The 17,045-nt window shown below is 43.8% G+C and overlaps 1 protein-coding gene across 2 annotated transcripts in view; it reads left to right on the top strand.

Annotated features, from left to right (window-relative positions):
- slc38a10 (solute carrier family 38 member 10) overlaps nucleotides 1-16,842 on the top strand; it is a 27,735-nt gene extending 10,893 nt beyond the window's left edge. The window contains exons 7-18 of one of the 2 annotated variants that reach the window (XM_008294914.1): nucleotides 44-168; nucleotides 5,530-5,632; nucleotides 5,994-6,176; nucleotides 7,520-7,631; nucleotides 9,671-9,777; nucleotides 9,869-10,025; nucleotides 12,193-12,360; nucleotides 12,438-12,857; nucleotides 12,954-13,034; nucleotides 13,802-13,822; nucleotides 14,252-14,392; nucleotides 14,497-16,842. In XM_008294914.1, coding sequence (XP_008293136.1) covers nucleotides 44-168; nucleotides 5,530-5,632; nucleotides 5,994-6,176; nucleotides 7,520-7,631; nucleotides 9,671-9,777; nucleotides 9,869-10,025; nucleotides 12,193-12,360; nucleotides 12,438-12,857; nucleotides 12,954-13,034; nucleotides 13,802-13,822; nucleotides 14,252-14,392; nucleotides 14,497-15,767 — 2,889 coding nt within the window. In that variant the 3' untranslated portion in view covers nucleotides 15,768-16,842. The remainder of the gene's footprint in view (nucleotides 1-43; nucleotides 169-5,529; nucleotides 5,633-5,993; nucleotides 6,177-7,519; nucleotides 7,632-9,670; nucleotides 9,778-9,868; nucleotides 10,026-12,192; nucleotides 12,361-12,437; nucleotides 12,858-12,953; nucleotides 13,035-13,801; nucleotides 13,823-14,251; nucleotides 14,393-14,496) is intronic. The other variant, XM_008294915.1, reaches the window with a different exon arrangement.
- The last annotated feature ends 203 nt before the right edge of the window (nucleotides 16,843-17,045 follow it).

Below are 17,045 nucleotides of genomic sequence, written 5' to 3'. Positions count from 1 at the left end.
CCTCCTCCTCCTCCTCCTCCCCCACCCGCCTCCTTCCCCTCAGATGGTGCTGTCCTCGTTCAAACACGGGCTGCTCAGCGGCTGGTGGCTAGGGCAGGTCAATGTGGTGCGCTGGGAGGGTGTGTTTCGCTGTCTCCCCATCTGTGGGATGGCCTTCGCCTGTCAGTCGTAAGTACTCCTCACGCCCCTCCACTCGCACAGGATCACGCAATCAAAGCAATGTCAAACAAGACTCTTAGTTGGAGGCTCATTGACGTAGAATAGGGAGAATCTGACAGAAGTCTGATGAACATGTGCTGGGTAAATCCCGGCTTTTCCACGCAGTTGACACGGTGAATTAAATCTTTCATTGCTGCATGTAGATGCTGAGCACATGTCACAATTAGTGCATGTATGCTTACCGCATTGCTTGAAGCCACGGCGGAGGGTTTGGGAAGAGAAACACAGATTTGCGGTGGAGATGGGACGGTGATAAGGCGTCCGTTGTTGCAAAGGAAAGCTTCACATTTTGCTGATGTGCTTCTCATAGTTGGCTCTTTCATTTCTGCTCCACTGTCAAGTCTGACCTCTTGAAAAAATAACCACATGCTTAAACTTATTTTAGTTCACACTACTCCTATTATTTATTTGTGAGATATTAAGAATAAAATACAGTTTAGCCGCTAGGAAAAACAGATGTTTGTATGGAATAAAGTGGCTGCATTATAGTCACAAAAGAGTCCATGTCCCCTGACTCTCCAAAATTCGTCCCATGTAATAAAATGTGATATTTATGATGTGGTTTATTGGGTTTTTTATGTCTTTATATGACATACTCAATGAGCTTTTAAAGTTGCCCCTAGGGGATAAATAAAGTTATTTGAGTTGAATTGAATTGAAGCTAAAGTTAGAATTTCCTACAAAAAAAAAATAATAATATCACCAATTCAACATTGACAAATGATTAAGCGACTTAAAGCTCCATCCAGTTAAAATCTATTTTTTCCTTACCTTGTTACCATGTCCATATTGTGTTTTGATATGCTAGAAGACACATCATTAGTGAAATAAGCAGTCCACACTGTTGTTAAAGATTGTTGCCTTGAAGCTGCAGCGTCTCCAAAGTATAGATCCAGACTTCATATGTAACAAGCCTAAGGCACCTAAAGCTGAACATGTCCAGATTGTAAAATACTGGAGCATATTTAGCAGTTACAAGAAGCTTTATGTGAGCTATAAAGAGTAAATTATACATTTCTTATCATGTATACATCTCTTTATTTCGACCAGTTAATTTATGGGATGTTCATCAGAACAGAAAACTATGGATCAGAGTTTAGGTTACTGTAGCATTTTTCTTTCAGGGTCAATTGCTTACGGCTGAATTTCTCCAATATCGCAACTTGGCTTTGTGCGGTGCAGAGTAGCTTCTTAGTGTTTCAGCAGAGTTGTAGGTGAGCTGAGCTGCTTGAGATGCCGTGAGTGTGGCGGGTTGGAGAGAGAGGGATGCAGGGACTCCGTAGATCTGCACATCCTGAGGGGAGGAACATAGAATAGTTACGTCTAAGTCATTTTAAGGTAGCAAGGGATTGTTTTTCATTTTTTAAAAAAAATCTAGACGTGTAACTTTGACAAGCAAAGATGAGTTTTTAGGGGTTGAATTCATTCTAATGCAGGGCTATAATCAGTCAAAGAAAAACTAAAACTGGTCAACTAACATGGATTTACTCATTGGCCACTGCGTTGGCTTCAGTAGACTAAGTGCACTGTACCTACTAGCCCTATAAATTAATTGTAAATAGACATAAAAAGCTAGTATTTGCAGCATAATAAAACATTCTAAGCTGTATATCTTGTACCCAAATAACAACAGACTTGTAGCAGACCAGTGTGCACTCCCATCATCATATAAATTCTTTGAGCCCAGCACCAGAACTGTTGAGGTATATGACAAACTAGCCTTCAGTTTTCAGGTGATCTGCCACGTTAGGTTGTTGAGCTGTGATATACAAACTGGTGTTTACGCTTGAGTTTAGGCAGCTTCTTTGACAAGGTGCCATTTAGCCGTTCAGTGAGTTACACCTACAAGTCTCCATCGGTGAGTTTAAAGTTGTTCACAGGTCGTGTAGTGTGAGCCTGTTGATGTTCTCCTTATGAAAGTAACGCTGTCGATTGTTTAATCAAGGAGAATTAGGTGTGATGGGAACAAATCAACCTGGAGACAACACTTTAGAAACATCAAACTTGTAAAATACTTTGAGATGTACCCAGCATGTGAATATTTCTCGCCACAATCTTTGCATCTATTAACTTTCCGCACAGCGAATGCAGAAATCGCACTACTGCATTTTCACTGCTCTTTGTTCTGTCCATTGGTTTCTCCATTTTCACCCATCTGCATGCTCCGTCACTCTTTTCGTCCTGTCCTCCAGCGCTTGCTCTGGGTTCGTGGGATTGTCAAGTGTCATCTCTGTGGGCCGAAGTTTTCCTTTGATTTGAGCGCAGGGCCGCAGAAGCACGTAGGGAGTGTTGTGGTGAGGTCATTAGGGGCCAGGAGTTTGGGGTGGCGGCGGTGTATGGTTTTGTTTGTGTGGGAGCGAGTGAGGTAAGTGATAGGAGCGACTGTAGCCCTGAGACCGAAACAGGACTTTAATTAATGTAATCGCACGGAGCCAACACAACATTATGACACGGCAGGCCTGTTCATTAGCAAGCGAGGTGCAACACACGAAGAAAGTATGTGCCTGTATGTGTTTACGCATGTGTGTTTGGAGCGCCGGGTCCCACTCGTAGTGCTGAGTGATATTTGGCAGGGCGATTTCTTGGCCTGTGGTCAGGCTGAGCGAGGCAAGCGCTCCGTTAGGCGGCAGGCAGCTTAAGCCAAACCACTAATCAACACATTGGACCGCCGCCATCTTACAGACACACTGATGTATTCACAGGCTGATTAAACAGCTCTCAGCACATTGGATTTTTATTACATTCATGAAATGTGTTTACTTTCAGTTAAAACATTACTTAACATCACCATTATGACGGGATGGGAGCTGGCCCCGTTGTTTTTTGGCCCAACGTTTGAATAGCGAGGAGCAGTTAGTTCATAGCGGAGGGACGTAAGAAAAACGTGAAATGTCCCTGTGCGACGCTACTGTTTACAAGTTTATGACAATATCTGCTTCGCACGCATCCCTGCGTTCGCTTGAAAGGGCTTCCTCGATCATATCTCTTCTATTTAAGGACAGAGGACGTTAGACTCTGGACTATCGAGTGACCATTAGATACTTCAGCTGCGCACTTGCAGTATACCGTTTTATTTAACCTTGGCTATAAGATTTACTGGTTTGCAGATTAAACAAGCGTCAAGGAATAGCATCGTGGGACAGTGCTCGCTAATAAAACCAGAGTGTGTGAAAGAGAGAGAAAGGCGAAAAGAGAGAACAGGAGCCAGAGAACGTTTCTGCTCTGTGGTTATTCCTTTTACATGTATGAGAGAGGGAGAGAGAGAGAGAGAGAGGAGGTGAACAAAAAAAGAGTCTGCCAAGAAAGTTTATAATGCTCTAAAACCTGTCAGGCACTCGCTGTTATATATAAAGCCTGTAAATTCGCTGGTTAATGTGCCGATGGTCCCCTCCACACTCCCACACGCTGTTTTTAGCACAGAGCAGGAAATAACGGAAGGAGACAGACGCCCGGGTTAACAGACAGACAGACAGACAGTCTCAGGTTAAACCTCAGCCAGCCTTGACTACTGTCACCTTCTCTGTGCCACACACATACATGCACACACTGGTATGCAGACAAACACTTCCTACATACAGCGCTTCACCCCCGCTGCCATCGCACTACTTTCATCTGCTGCCATTTTTTTTGATATATGACTGTAATTTTACAATTTGGGGAAAAGCAAGTTGTTAGTGAGTTATCCTGAACATGAATTAACATGAAACTGTGGCTCTTACTGAAGAATGTGTTGCATTCATGTGCTGTCAGAGTTGCTTTTTGTATTTGGATCAAAACATGCCTGGATGTAAGGGTTTGGCGGCTCATTTTTGTGGTCAGTAATCAACTGAATAATTAATAAATCACAAACGTGCTAATTGATGAATGATAGAACAGTTGTTACATGAATGTGAAAGTGCAACAAAAAAGAACCTTTTTTAAAATTATAAACTTTATGAATAACATTTTTAAAATGTTTATTGATATTGCCAATGTGATGTTGTGCTTTCTCAAAACAAAATGAGCTATACCTTGTTTTTTTAATCTTTTTTTTTTTTTTACCTTTTAAGCTTCAGATAAGTAAATGTCGTGAGCAACTTTATAAAAGTGAAAAAAGAAGTTGGAGAGGATACAAATCTTAAAGAGCCCATATCATGCACATTTACAGGTTTATGCTAATACTTCTGGGGTCTGCTAGTATATAATCTAATGCTTTAATGTAAAAAAAAAAAACAACACACATTCCTTTTCTTTTATTGCACATTGTTACAGCACCTCTTCGGTTTAGGTTCTGTCTCTTTAAGCCCCGCCTCCAGAAAAGCCCAGCCTGCTCTGATTGGTCAATAAAGCAGCGCTGTTTATGTACCCTAACCCCAGATCTCTGACTCCAGACAAAGAAACATAGATCTAGAAGAAGTAGTGAGAAAATAATGGTGGGCTGTGAGGAAGTTGCTCATTCTTTGTTTATGGCTGGGCCTAATTATCCGCTAGGCAGGCGTTATGCAAATATGTCACATAGTGATGTAGATAGGTAACGGAAGAAAAGCCTGGAATTCAAATCAGGTGTTTCAGGCTGAGAAGCAGCAGTATTTTCTCTAGGAATAAATAATTTCCTCTGGTGTGAGCTTTTGGGAGTTTGCAGACATTTTGTATGCACAAAAAAGGAGCTTTATCGGACTTAAAGGGGGCGATGCAAAAGCATGATATGGGCTCTTTAAGTCAAAATAATTTAGTACATTGTGTTTTGTTTTTTTGATTCTGTTATAGGTAGTCTTTAAAAGTTGGAAGGAGACTGCAGATAAGTACGTTGCTATGAATGACTTTTACAGTCAGCGAAGACAGAAGTTGTACTACAGCTAAGTAGACGATACACATCTTCATCTGAACTGTTATTAATGATGATGGCATTACAGTGTTGAAATTTTAATGGGCTAAACAACAGAAGTAGTTACGTGAGTGGGATACTGACAAGGATATGAAGAAAGAGATGCATCATTTGATTACTGAGCAGCACAAATGGGCCCCCATATGGCTCCTCATTAAAGAGCTTTACAGAGCAGTTTCCACCACCAAATCTGAAGTAAGTGGCTATGAAAACTGTCATATTGTCAGCTGTTTGGACGGGAAAACAACTATTCCATTCAGGGAACATCTGTGGGGCTACGTTTCTTGACCTCCCTTCTAGCACTCTGATGGTACAGTCTCACTTGCCATAGGAGAGTTTGTCTAAATCAGACAGCACATGAATACACACAGCAGCAGCACCAGTGTGGTCTTGTGTCATGCGGCATGCCGGGTGTGTTTTTTTGTTGGGCTGCTTGTCTCTCACAGGCAGGTGCTGCCGACCTACGACAGCCTGGACGAGCCGTCAGTCAAACGCATGAGCACCATCTTCACCTCGGCCCTCCACGTAGTCACCATCTTCTACATCACTGTGAGTGGAGCTTCCATACACGCCGGCCGCCGCTCACGCCTCCGCCTGCTACACCACTGATACCTTGTGATTACAGTGTCTGCTTGTCTTGATCTATTTTTTATTTACTTTGTTCAGATCAATGCTTTAGAAAGTGAATCAATTCAGTTACAGTTTTTAATGTCTCAGTATTTTTCATTTTTCAATTCACGGTCAAATTTGACTTTAATTCTGGCGTGAAAGGAGTTTTTGAAAGCTTCCGTCAGCCGGCGCAGCAGATGTTTTATGCATATGTGTTGCAAAAAAAAAAAAAAGGTTGTCTTCTATATTAATTTTCTCTTCTTCTTTTTGCTTCGGTTCCCTCCGCTTCCCTCTTAACCAGGTGGGTTTCTTTGGCTACGTCAGCTTCACAGACACCATCGCAGGAAATGTGCTGATGAACTTTCCATCCAACCTGGTGACAGAGATGATCCGCGTGGGCTTCATGATGTCTGTGGCCGTCGGATTTCCCATGATGATCCTGCCCTGCCGCCAGGCCATCAACACCATGCTTTTTGAGCAGCAGGTCAGCTCGGATGCTATTCACACACTTCTTGTGTTTCATACGAGGTGTGTTTGCATTTGAAATATATCTTTTGTGACACCAGTCCTAAAAAACTTTTCTGACACACCTTGTATACAGGACAGTTTAAATGTTCCAGAAACATCTTTGTGCTTGTTTATGTGGTTGAATGTCAAATTGAGAATTGTTCTCAATATAGTATTTCTTTATGTGAATCTTTTTAATAGCAGGAGGACAATTTGGATGGAAGTGTGTGAGTGCACTAACCCAGTGGTGTCCCACAGAAATTAGATTCCAGTTCTGTTTTCTTAAATAAGTTATTAAGTAATACTGAATACTTTGTCCCTGGAATAGACTCCAGCCCCCCCATGACCCTAGTGAGGATTAGGAGGTGTATAGATAATGGATGGATGTGTACTTTGTGGCAAATTAATACTGAATACTTGGGAAGGTGGTCTTGTGGGGTGAACCTTGCTGAGACGTAGGTAAAGAGGGTCCTTGATGCGAGGTGTCAACATATTACTGGCTCAAATTTCAGTGTAACAGTCATCCAAATGCTGCGTGCCGTGTTTGTTGCCCCAGAAAAGCAAATCCAGACCCAGTTCATGCCACATTACGATCCCTGCCTCTTCTCATCACTGAAGAGCCGGTCCATTGTTCTGCCTGCCTGCCCAGAACTACTAAACAGAACCTACCGGACATTGCAATGATTCCCAAAGCAAAGGGCTGCTTGAAAACAATGTCATATTCTTGATCAGTTATAATAAATGATCCAGTTTATAGTTTGTGGATGTTTAGTGTTGTCAGACTGAGGAGAAGCATTCTTGACTGGCTTCATTTGAACATTTCTGGATTTCAGTTCATTATGAGACTTGGAAAATTAGTGAGTTTGCCGTCACAGTGGAGGTAATAAATGAGATTACCTCCAGTCCTACATTGTGGTAGTTGTTGACTGAATTCAGCACAACTTTTATACTCCTTTTATGTGCATTCATTTAAACCTTTGCATTTAACACATTAGATAGAGCCTCCTATGCTTTCTGTAATGCAGTTTGATTTTTGGAAACACCTGCTGTGACGTCTTTGGAATTATTATTCAGTCAGATCAGGGCTGCGCTGGACAGTAATATTGTTTTGGCCACGATACATGAAGCTGAAACACTGTGTGGTACGAGCCGTGTGAATCAACACAAAATCAGCTTCTGTTTTAAATAAAAGAAATTGAATCCATTTTTTTCAAATTTGAAATTGGTAACAGTCGGTGCTAGATTTTTTTGTGCCCCCCCCCCCCTCTTTTTGTCATTTCTTTTCTTTCTCACATCTCCGTCTCTGTTTCCGTCTTACAGCAGAAGGATGGGACATTTGCTGCCGGAGGTTACATGCCTCCTCTGCGCTTCAAGATGATCACGCTCTGCATTGTGTTTGGCACCATGCTGGGAGGCATTCTCATCCCCAACGGTACATCCCGTGTGTGTGTGTGTGTGTGTGTGTGTGCGTGTGAACAATCAGGCCTGGATTGAATGGACGACAATTATGTGCATGTGTCTATGTGTGCGCGGCTCGCTGGAGGTCTTTAAGGTGCATGTGTTCCTTTATGTGGGCGGAGTAGCAGTGGAGCTTTACGACGTGTGTGAATGTGACTTTACGAGTCAGTGACTGTCACACTCTAACACAGTCCTTAAATCAGGACCCTAACTTTTATCTCCTTTTAGATGGGCAGACAGGAAGATAGGGCTATTATTCTCTCAGACTCTCTCACACAAACACGCACACACATGTCAGCGTACACACCAATATTGGCTCGCTGTCAGATCCTTTAAGTCGGTCTATCCTCTCACAAACTGCTCCGAAACGGTGGCGATGTAAAGGTTAGCATTAGTTTATGTTTTATTCGTCCTTTTATACGGCGGCTGTTTGTTAAACTTTTGATTGCTTGAACGCAGACACACACCGGCAAGTTTTGGCCGGCGCTTTGTGTATCTAATCAGACTAATAGACTGAGGAGAAGGGAGGTAAGGACCCCGGGGAGAATGGACACTAAATCTGAGGGAAACAATATGGTGTCCGTCCTCTGGATGAACGATGGGTTTCCGGGCCCGACGCCCAGCCGGCCGGTCCACAGAGGGATGGGTGGGGCCAGGGCTCGCTGCTGCCAGGAGCAGCGTGCCATGGATGGAGGCTGCATGGGACTGGGCAGGTGCTGGTGAATGGCAGAGGCAGGTATGAATGTAGCTAGCGATAAGGAGCTTGGATCTGGGGAGGGGTTTTTTTGTTTGTTTTTTTTTTTGTGCAGCAGAAGAGATAGGGAACAGTGCACTCAGAGGGATGCAAACTCCTCACCTCTGGCAATGTTGGTGCCATGTTTTGCACAGTGAGCACAGTTTGCTTGTTCATTTGCATTGTACTGCAGCACTTGGAGAAGCAGAAGCCTGGATCTTTTAACTATTATTCATTGCTTTTATTAATTTCAGCTTTTTCATTACACATTGCTTTCATTTTTTTCTCCAACTGTTTATCTATTAAGTACAAGGGTGATCAAAAAAAATCCCCAAAAATGTTCCTACAAAAATCCAAACACCCTCCTTATCCACACGTTGCCACCCTACTCTTCCCTGTGAAGCGTCACACTGCTCCAAGTGCTCCTGCAACACTCTGTAACATTCCGTGGAAATCACATTAAGCAAGCATGTCATTCACCATTGAAATCTTCTCCGCCGTGTCAAAACGGCGACCCTTCAACTTGAGTTTCATTGTTGAGGATGATAAAAATGTCACAGGGTGCCAAATCCAATGAGTAGGGCAGGTAGGGAGTGATGGTTTTTGTTTGGGCTTAAAATCCCGCGTGCATTCACCATGCTGTTACTGGGCGCACAGTGCAGTCGAAGCGTCTGCATACGATCGCGGTTGAGGTTGTTTGCGCCAAACTGATGCCTTGGGACATTACAGTAGAGCGACGCCTTGACAGACCAATGCTGGGAGACTAATTCCTGGAGCAAGACCCTGTGAATGTTAAAGAAAAGAAAGAGCATACGTTCTTCCTCATGCAGCTTCCTTAGTCTTGGAGACTGTGGGCTTATTTCACTGTGAAAACTCCTGTTTCTTCTCTCTGTGGTGTCACCAGTGATCATCGTCCACATCATTTGCTTTCCAATTTACTTTAAGATCCATGGAGAAATCGCAAATGCACACCTACCAGTGGTCACAAAAACATTTAAAACCTGATGTTGACAGCCGAGTGTCAAGGGTTACTGCTTGCACATGACCATGACATGCTCTGTCCACGTCTATCTTTTTGATCGCACCATGCTTTTCATGTTTTATCCACTTTTAGATTACTATTTCCCCCATTTATCCATCTTTGTTTGGTTATTATTTCAACATTTCTAACCCATAGCCGCTGACAACTGCAGAATCCCCCCTCTGGTGTACAAGCACCTCTGGTTGGAATTATAGCTCTGCATGACCACAGGATAATCCCTGTGTGTTTCTCTTTTCAGTGGAAACCATTCTGGGTCTCACTGGAGCCACCATGGGCAGCCTCATCTGCTTCATATGTCCCGCTCTCATCTACAGAAAGATCCAGAAGAACGGCATCATCGCTCAGGTTACACAGTCTGAATTTGCGCTGTTCTTATGTTTTGTTCAGTGAAAACATGTTTCTAACCTGCTGTGCTTCTCCTCTTTCTGTCCCGTAGCTGGTGCTTTGTGTCGGCCTGGGCATCCTGCTCATCAGCACCTTCACCACCCTTTCTATCTCGGCCAGAAGCCCCAGCACCAGAGTCCTGCCGCCTCCACCTCCTCCTGCACCTGACAAGAACGGCCTGCCGCTACCAGACCTCCCTGAACTGCACGGTAAAGATCATGACTTTCTCTAATGGCTGGCAATCACTTACCCACTTGATGGACTGTAGATGAAAGTGGTTTACTAATGAGCCATGGAAACATTTACCTCAACGGGCCGGAGCCAGGGTTGTCTATAGCGTCTGAGATTGGACAGCGGCGCTGCATGTAATTATTTCACGTAAAAGGCGCCGGCAGAACGAGAGACATGTTTATTTCTTGTTTTATTTTCAAAGTCATGGACTGCTGCAAGCACCCTAAAAGAGTAGCGTAAAGAGAATGTGAACCAGTAGCAAGGGGCCAGCGAGACTAAAACAAAAGCACAAAGCCACAGCAGAAGAAAGGCGCTCTTTTATCTCGCTGAGAAGAAAAGATGGAGACAGACAGAGTGACTGATAGACAGACAGGCAGGGTGAGGAGATAACCTCTTGATAATATCTGAAAGCAGCGCTGAGTGCTTGACATTGATGAAGCGAGATTGATGCCCTTCAAACTCCAGCAATTTCTCTCCACCCCTCTACCTCTGTTCATTTCTCCTGCCACCCCTTCCCCCCAAAATACATTGTCTGCACCCCCCTCTCTTCTCCCCTCGTATCTCATGTGGCAGCTATAAAATGCCTGCAAGCTGTGGTTGTATAAAGAGAAGGGGGTGATATGGGTTTGGGGAGAGACGGAACAAATGGAGATGAGACTCCGTTTGACTTAATGTTTTCAGTTTTAGAGTTTAGAGCGAGTCCTGACAGTGCCTCATCCTCACCTTTCACTGTCTTTCCCTCTTCTTACGCCACATTTTCTCCGTGCTCTAACCAGACATCAGGAAACTCTTTCTTATTAGTAGATTTTTTTTTCTACCATCTTTCCTCCAAAATGAAACTCACATGGGCCAAACTCTACACCTGCTTCCTGTTTGTCAGTTTCAATTTTTATTCTCCGCTTCTCCCCTCGTAAGTCTCCCTCGGTGCCATTTTCGGTATTTGCTGCCACCTAGTGGATCGTACTCATGGAGAAATCAACGGCTGGAAAATAGTCACAGCTGACAGCATGAGCAGAGCATGTAAAATATTCCTGGCTGTTAATTTGTTTTAATACCAGGAGTTAATGTCCTCAATAAACACCACTGTACAAGAAAATAAAGAGTAAATTGCAAGGCTAGAGATAAGTATAATTCAGTACTATAAAGTAACTTCACATTTCCCAGACAAGAGGAAATGCTGAAATACATGAGATGACACATTTATAGTTTCCTAATTTAATTACAGTAATGTGTCTTGTGGTTTTTCAAATTATTGTCTGTCTGTGTAAAAAGCAACAATGCCAAACATGAGTAAAAATATCCGAATGTTAAAACTTGTGAAGAGTTAGCCAGCCGTGCATCACTTAAAATTAATCTGACAGCATCTGAATGTGTCGGCTTCATGTCTGAATGATCACTTTTCTGTAAAAGGCAAACTTAATATAGTGAACCTGATGACAAATCTCCATCAATTTTTGGCACGACACAAGTCTTAGATGCAGGCATTAACAGATATAAACTCACATCTGATGAAAAAGGTGATTTTGGTCGTTACGTTAATGATTAGAAAGATCGTTTCTATATGTAGTTATAGGAACGTATCTGTTTGAGCAGGTGAATACTGTGAAACCAAAGTCTGTTGGGAAACGAAACTTACCTAAAATCAACTTTAGTAAACAGATCAGACCTTTACAATAAATATTATCCTGACAGCTGTGATGGAGCTCAACCTGAAGAGAGCTGCTATGTTACAAACGCTTTAACTGTAGCTTAGAAACTGTGTGTGACAGCTCACCCGTGAAGGGACGAAATGTACACGGTGTCATTTATTAGTCATAGATCCTGAAGCTTGGTATTAGTTTAAGTCTTTAGTTTCTTTGCGGCTCCTTCAACCTTGATGTGCTGATTGACCTCGTGCATCTGGCAAATATCGAGTGGCTCTTTTCAACACTGTCTTGGATATGTTTGGATGAAAACATTAGCGTAGAAGTGACCCACGTCTGAATGACAGAGTGCCGTCAGTTCAACAGATTTATGAAGCCAATAATGATGCGTATTGGAAAAGCTTGAGTTCTTAGGGAACACGGTTTGGCAAAGGGATCTTGGGAATTTGTTGGATAGCAGCAGTCTGTGTTATAATAGGTTACGTTTCGTGTCTCCGAACAGACCCTCCAAACAAGAAGCCAGTGGAAATAGAGAAGCCCAACCATCCACCTGTGGAGGTGCTACAACCTGCAGGGGGGGACCAGGCTGAGCCCCCGCAGATTAAAGGACCAGTTGATGTGCCTGAGAGGAAGAAGGAGGAAGAGGTGCAGCTGGACCGTCCTGATGCCGGTAAGGAAACTGAACCTAAAACAGAAATGTTAACCGTATCTTGAACTGTGTAGAATGAGTGTTCTCTGTTCACCCAGGTGTTGCCGTGCCAGAGGGAGAAGCCCATCGCCATGAGCCACCCATCCCTCATGACGAGGTCAAGGTAGATACAAGAAAGAACAACAAAGAGCTCGAGGAGGACAACAAACCGGCTCCTCCTGCAGGAGGTGTTGAGGAAGAACCTGTACGAGATAAAGAGCAAGGTGGAGAACACGCTCCGAAGGTAGACGACAAAAAGGACGAGAAACCTGCAGAGGTTGTTGTGAGGAAAGAGGATGTGGACTTGGGTGGAGGAGAGGTCTTGTCCAATGAGGTGCTGGAGAAAAAGCAGGAAAAGGAGGTGGAGAAGCCAATTCCTGTTAAAGATCCTCGAATGGGGAATGCAGCTGGGGTGGCCAATCAGGCCGCTGTAGAGCAAGTCAATAAAGTGGACAAAGCTCCAGATTCTGCAGGGAAAGGTGAGTGTTTGAAGCTCTGTCACTGTAGTTTAAGGCAACAGGGTGGAGACGCAGCTGTAGGAAAGGGCAACACTGACCTTGTGACATTTGTTTCAGGTCCTGAAGGAGAACATCGTCGCGCTGCAGACGAGGCTCCAGCTGCAGATAGCAAAGACACAGCAGACGAGAAGATGGAGGGTAAGTCGGGTGGGATGCAAGTCATTTTTAGTCTGATGTCATTCACTTAGCAGCCATCAAATCCTGACCTTAACCCAGGGAAACTTTGGTAGTTGGTGAGAAATATTTTAGAATTAAAATTCCTGCGATGGATTGAATGTTGTGTCATTTAAAATAGCCAGAGTTAAACCTGAAGTTACCTCACAACTTGCTTTGTAGTGCAGGACTCTGATCTCTGGTGGCTTTTTCTAATATTTTGTGGCTCTTTAGGCACATAGATGACCTTTAAATATGCTCAGAACCAATGAAAAGTTCGATTCTGCTCAAAATAAAAGTTCAAAGTTCTTGAAAATGTAGGAATTTACACTCAGAGTAAGAGGAAGGTTGCACAAATGATTAAAAGTGTTCACAGTGTTCCTTTTATAATAACCCCGTCACAGCTTTGCAGTGATGATTGGATGGATGTGTTAAGATTTCTTTTTATGTAATTGGCTAATTCAGGCTGGGTCCTCCTATGTTCTGTTTAGGTCTCTGTCTGTCACCCCACTTTGGTTGTTTTATCTTGCGTAATCTCGTCTCAGTGACCTGTTTTTTGCTTATTCTTCCTTTTTGATGGTGTAAAACAGGAAAGATGTCTTTCTTTTACTTCTTGTCGTGGCCTGATGCTCTCAGCAGTCTTTTTTTGGGGGGAGCTTTTGTTGACTTCTGTTGTTTACTTTTGCCTTCTCTCTCCTTCTCCATCTTTACCCCTTTTTTTTCTTTCTCTCTCTTGCGGACTCCTATCACAGTGATTAAAAAGCTGGTGGCAGGTATGAATTCCCTCTTGCCTCTTCTTCTCTCTTGTCTGTCACTCAAATTTCCCGACATTCACACATTGGGCCTTGTTTGTTTTATTGATAATTGCATTTACAAGCAGTGTGTACTGTATATACTGACTACTAAGTGATTTATTAATAAACAAAGTGCCAGTGTAGAAATCACCCACTCACTTTGCCCCCTAACATAGTTTGTGTGTGTCCACAGCTGCCCATTACTGCCCATTCCAGTCGATGTCCAAAGCTACAATCTAGAGATGTGTGTTTCCATAAATAGTGCAGCATTGTCTACCGCCCTCCTTCCCCCTCTGACTCTCACTTAGAGACTGGCAACACATCAGCCTTACTAAGCTTCCTAACTAATGCACCGTTGTCTGAGCAGCTCCTTACTTATTTTAACTCCTCGTTTTTGTCTCCATGTAGAGGGCCAGCTCGATCACGCGGTGCTACTGCAGGTGATCAAGGAGCAACAAGTGCAGCAGAAGAGACTTCTTGACCAGCAGGCCAAACTACTGGCTGTGATAGAAGAACAACACAAGGAAATCCACCAGAAGCAACCTGCTGGTGCGTATTTACACGTCATTTTTCTCGGACGTGACACTTGACAGCGAGCGCAGATGTTGGCGGTGGTGTACACTTTAATTGAAATCTGTTTTTATCATGTAAAGGGGCTGCTGCTGAAGGCGAGGCAGAGAAGGGCAACCAAGAACACTTGGAGGGGATGGAAGGTGGAGCAGCAAAGCCCAAAGAGTCTGGTAGAGAGGAGGTAGCTGTCGCTCCGCAGGACCAGGATCAGGCTCCAGGTAATAAGCCTGAAGTCAAGGTGGCCAACGTAGCTGTTGCAGCAGCTTACAAGGAGGACGACAATGTTGCACCTGGAGGAGAATCTCACCATCAGGGTGAGCTCGGGGCGAGGGGAGTGCCGCTGGGAAAGAAAAGACCTGAAGACCAGCAGCCCGTACTGAAAAAAGATCAGGTGGCTCAGCTGAAAGACGAGGAAAAAAGCCTTGATAAAGAAAAAGAGGCGATTAAAAATCTTAAGAATGAAAAGATAGAGAGAGAAGTTCAGGCGAGAGTGGAAAAAGCACAGCTTGAGAGGGAACTGAAGGAAAAGCTGGCCAAAGAAAAGGAGGAGAAGGACAGAGCAGAGAGAGAGCAGATCGAGAAAGAAGTGCAAGCGAGGTTAGAAAGAGAACTGGAGAGGGAGAGACAGGAAAAGCTGGCCAAGCAGGAGCTGGAGAAGGAGATAGCTGAGAAGGAGAGAGAATCTCTGCCGAGGGCAGAACAACAGCTACTGGACCAGGAGAGAAGAGAGCAGCTGATCAGAGAACAGCAGCTGATCAGAGAACAGCGGCTGATCAGAGAACAGCAGCTAGAGAAGGAAAGAGCAGCACAGGAGAAGCTTGCACAGGAGAAAGCTGCACAAGAGAAAGTCCAGCAGGAGCTGCACAAAGCAGACAATGAAATACTTGAGAGAGCAATGAAAGAGAAGCAGGAGGAGGAGACTCAGGAGAGGCAGGCCCAGCTGGAGCAAGCCATAGAAGCCAAGAATGCTGTGCAGGGGGGTGAGAGAGAAGATGGTGATGCTTTGAAGAAAGGAGGACGAGACCTCAAAGAGAACGCTGCTGCTGAGGAAGACCCCAGAGAAGGTGGGGAAGACGGGGCTGTCAGAGATGAGGCTCGCCCCCAGGGCTCCCACGAGAAGGTCAGGGACCAGGGAGAGACGGATCTGAGGCGGAGGCGGAGGGCACTGGGACCGAGAGAGGCTGGAGGCCCCCTGGAGGACAAGCGGGCGTCCAGGGGGGTTCCTGGGCTGGAGCCCCTGCTGGAGCTGGGGGGCTCAGACCTGCACGCCGCCCTGGAGCAGCAGCTCCTGGCCGGGGCAATGGTGCACTCAAGGCAGATTAAACAAGCGTCAGAGGACGATGGAGCCAAATAATACACACACACACACATATTATTTAACGGTTGGACGACACACTCTGTACACCTGCAGAACCTTCTAATACTGTGGACCACGATGCTGTTGCCTTACATTCTCTCTTGCCTTCAAAAATGTTATGGATGGGAACGTTTTGTCTTTCTTGATGCTGTGTCCGCTGCCAGTAACCCAAAGTCTATATCAAAGAGCAAAAGTGTATGTAAATATTAACTTATTTTTGTCTTCAGAGGGGAGAATTTCAAAGAGGTCAGTGTTGAAATGTATATACATCTATGCAAATACCGTTCTATGGAGTGTTTGACAGGGCAAATCTTTAATGTCACTTTAATCCCTTTTTTCATTCACCAGCTTGAGTCTGCCTCTTTGTAGAAGCTGTTTGTTTTATTGTCTCCTGTACTGATTTTTTGTTGTTAAAAGTCCTCAGTGTGTGTCTGTTACATTGACATGTAAATATTGTAAATGTGTTTAGCTGTGATCCATGGCTGGGGTTTCTTAGAACCTACGTTTACCACACATTGAATGTAACGTGGGTTCAGACCCATCGATAAGTGTTGTTTCATTATACTTTCAATTGAAGGTAACTGAATCCAGCTTGGAGCTGGAGCTACGAGGTATATAAATGTAGCCTTACTGTGGACACCGAAGCAGCTCGATCCAGACCATCTGGATCCACAACTCTAGTTAATACTCATTCCATCTTCAGAATCTCTTCCTTGTAGATTTATCAGTGCCTTCCAATCTATATGCTGCAGTACTGCTGTTTTCAAACAAAATGTGTGTAGTTTTTCCTCAATTTGTGGTCTTTTCCCTCCACTAAACCTCTCTTACTGTAAACAGTACAGTAATAATGATAAAATATGATTGTGATGAGGACGGTGGAGGGAAATCTGGGCTGTGTTTGTAGTGTCTTCTAGGAATGTGTCTTCTGAAAATTCCTTCATCGGTTAGCACTTCAACACTTAGGACCTTTGCTTTGTACAAGAGGCTATTTTTCTGACTATTTTTCTATGTGCATGGTATTTCTGTACATTTTGCTGATAAGAATAAAATAAACAGATCTATACAACAACCACAAATGTCGGTCTGTGTTCAAACAATGTAAACAGATAAAATCATCAATATTTTATTCTCTATATTACATAATTGAGTCAGTGTTGCAATATTACAGAATGTGACAGTACTTCATGGCTTATTTCAACAACATGCAGTAAAAAATAAATACATATTTCCAGCCAATCAGGTTGGAAACTGAGGTCTGCTCCCACAGGTCAAAAC

Source organism: Stegastes partitus, unplaced genomic scaffold (assembly GCF_000690725.1).
Source record: "Stegastes partitus isolate 25-593 unplaced genomic scaffold, Stegastes_partitus-1.0.2 Scaffold1006, whole genome shotgun sequence".
In the NCBI taxonomy this organism is placed as follows: Eukaryota; Metazoa; Chordata; class Actinopteri; family Pomacentridae; genus Stegastes; species Stegastes partitus.
Note: the sequence above shows the minus strand (reverse complement) of the source record. Positions and strands in the feature narration are given on the sequence as shown.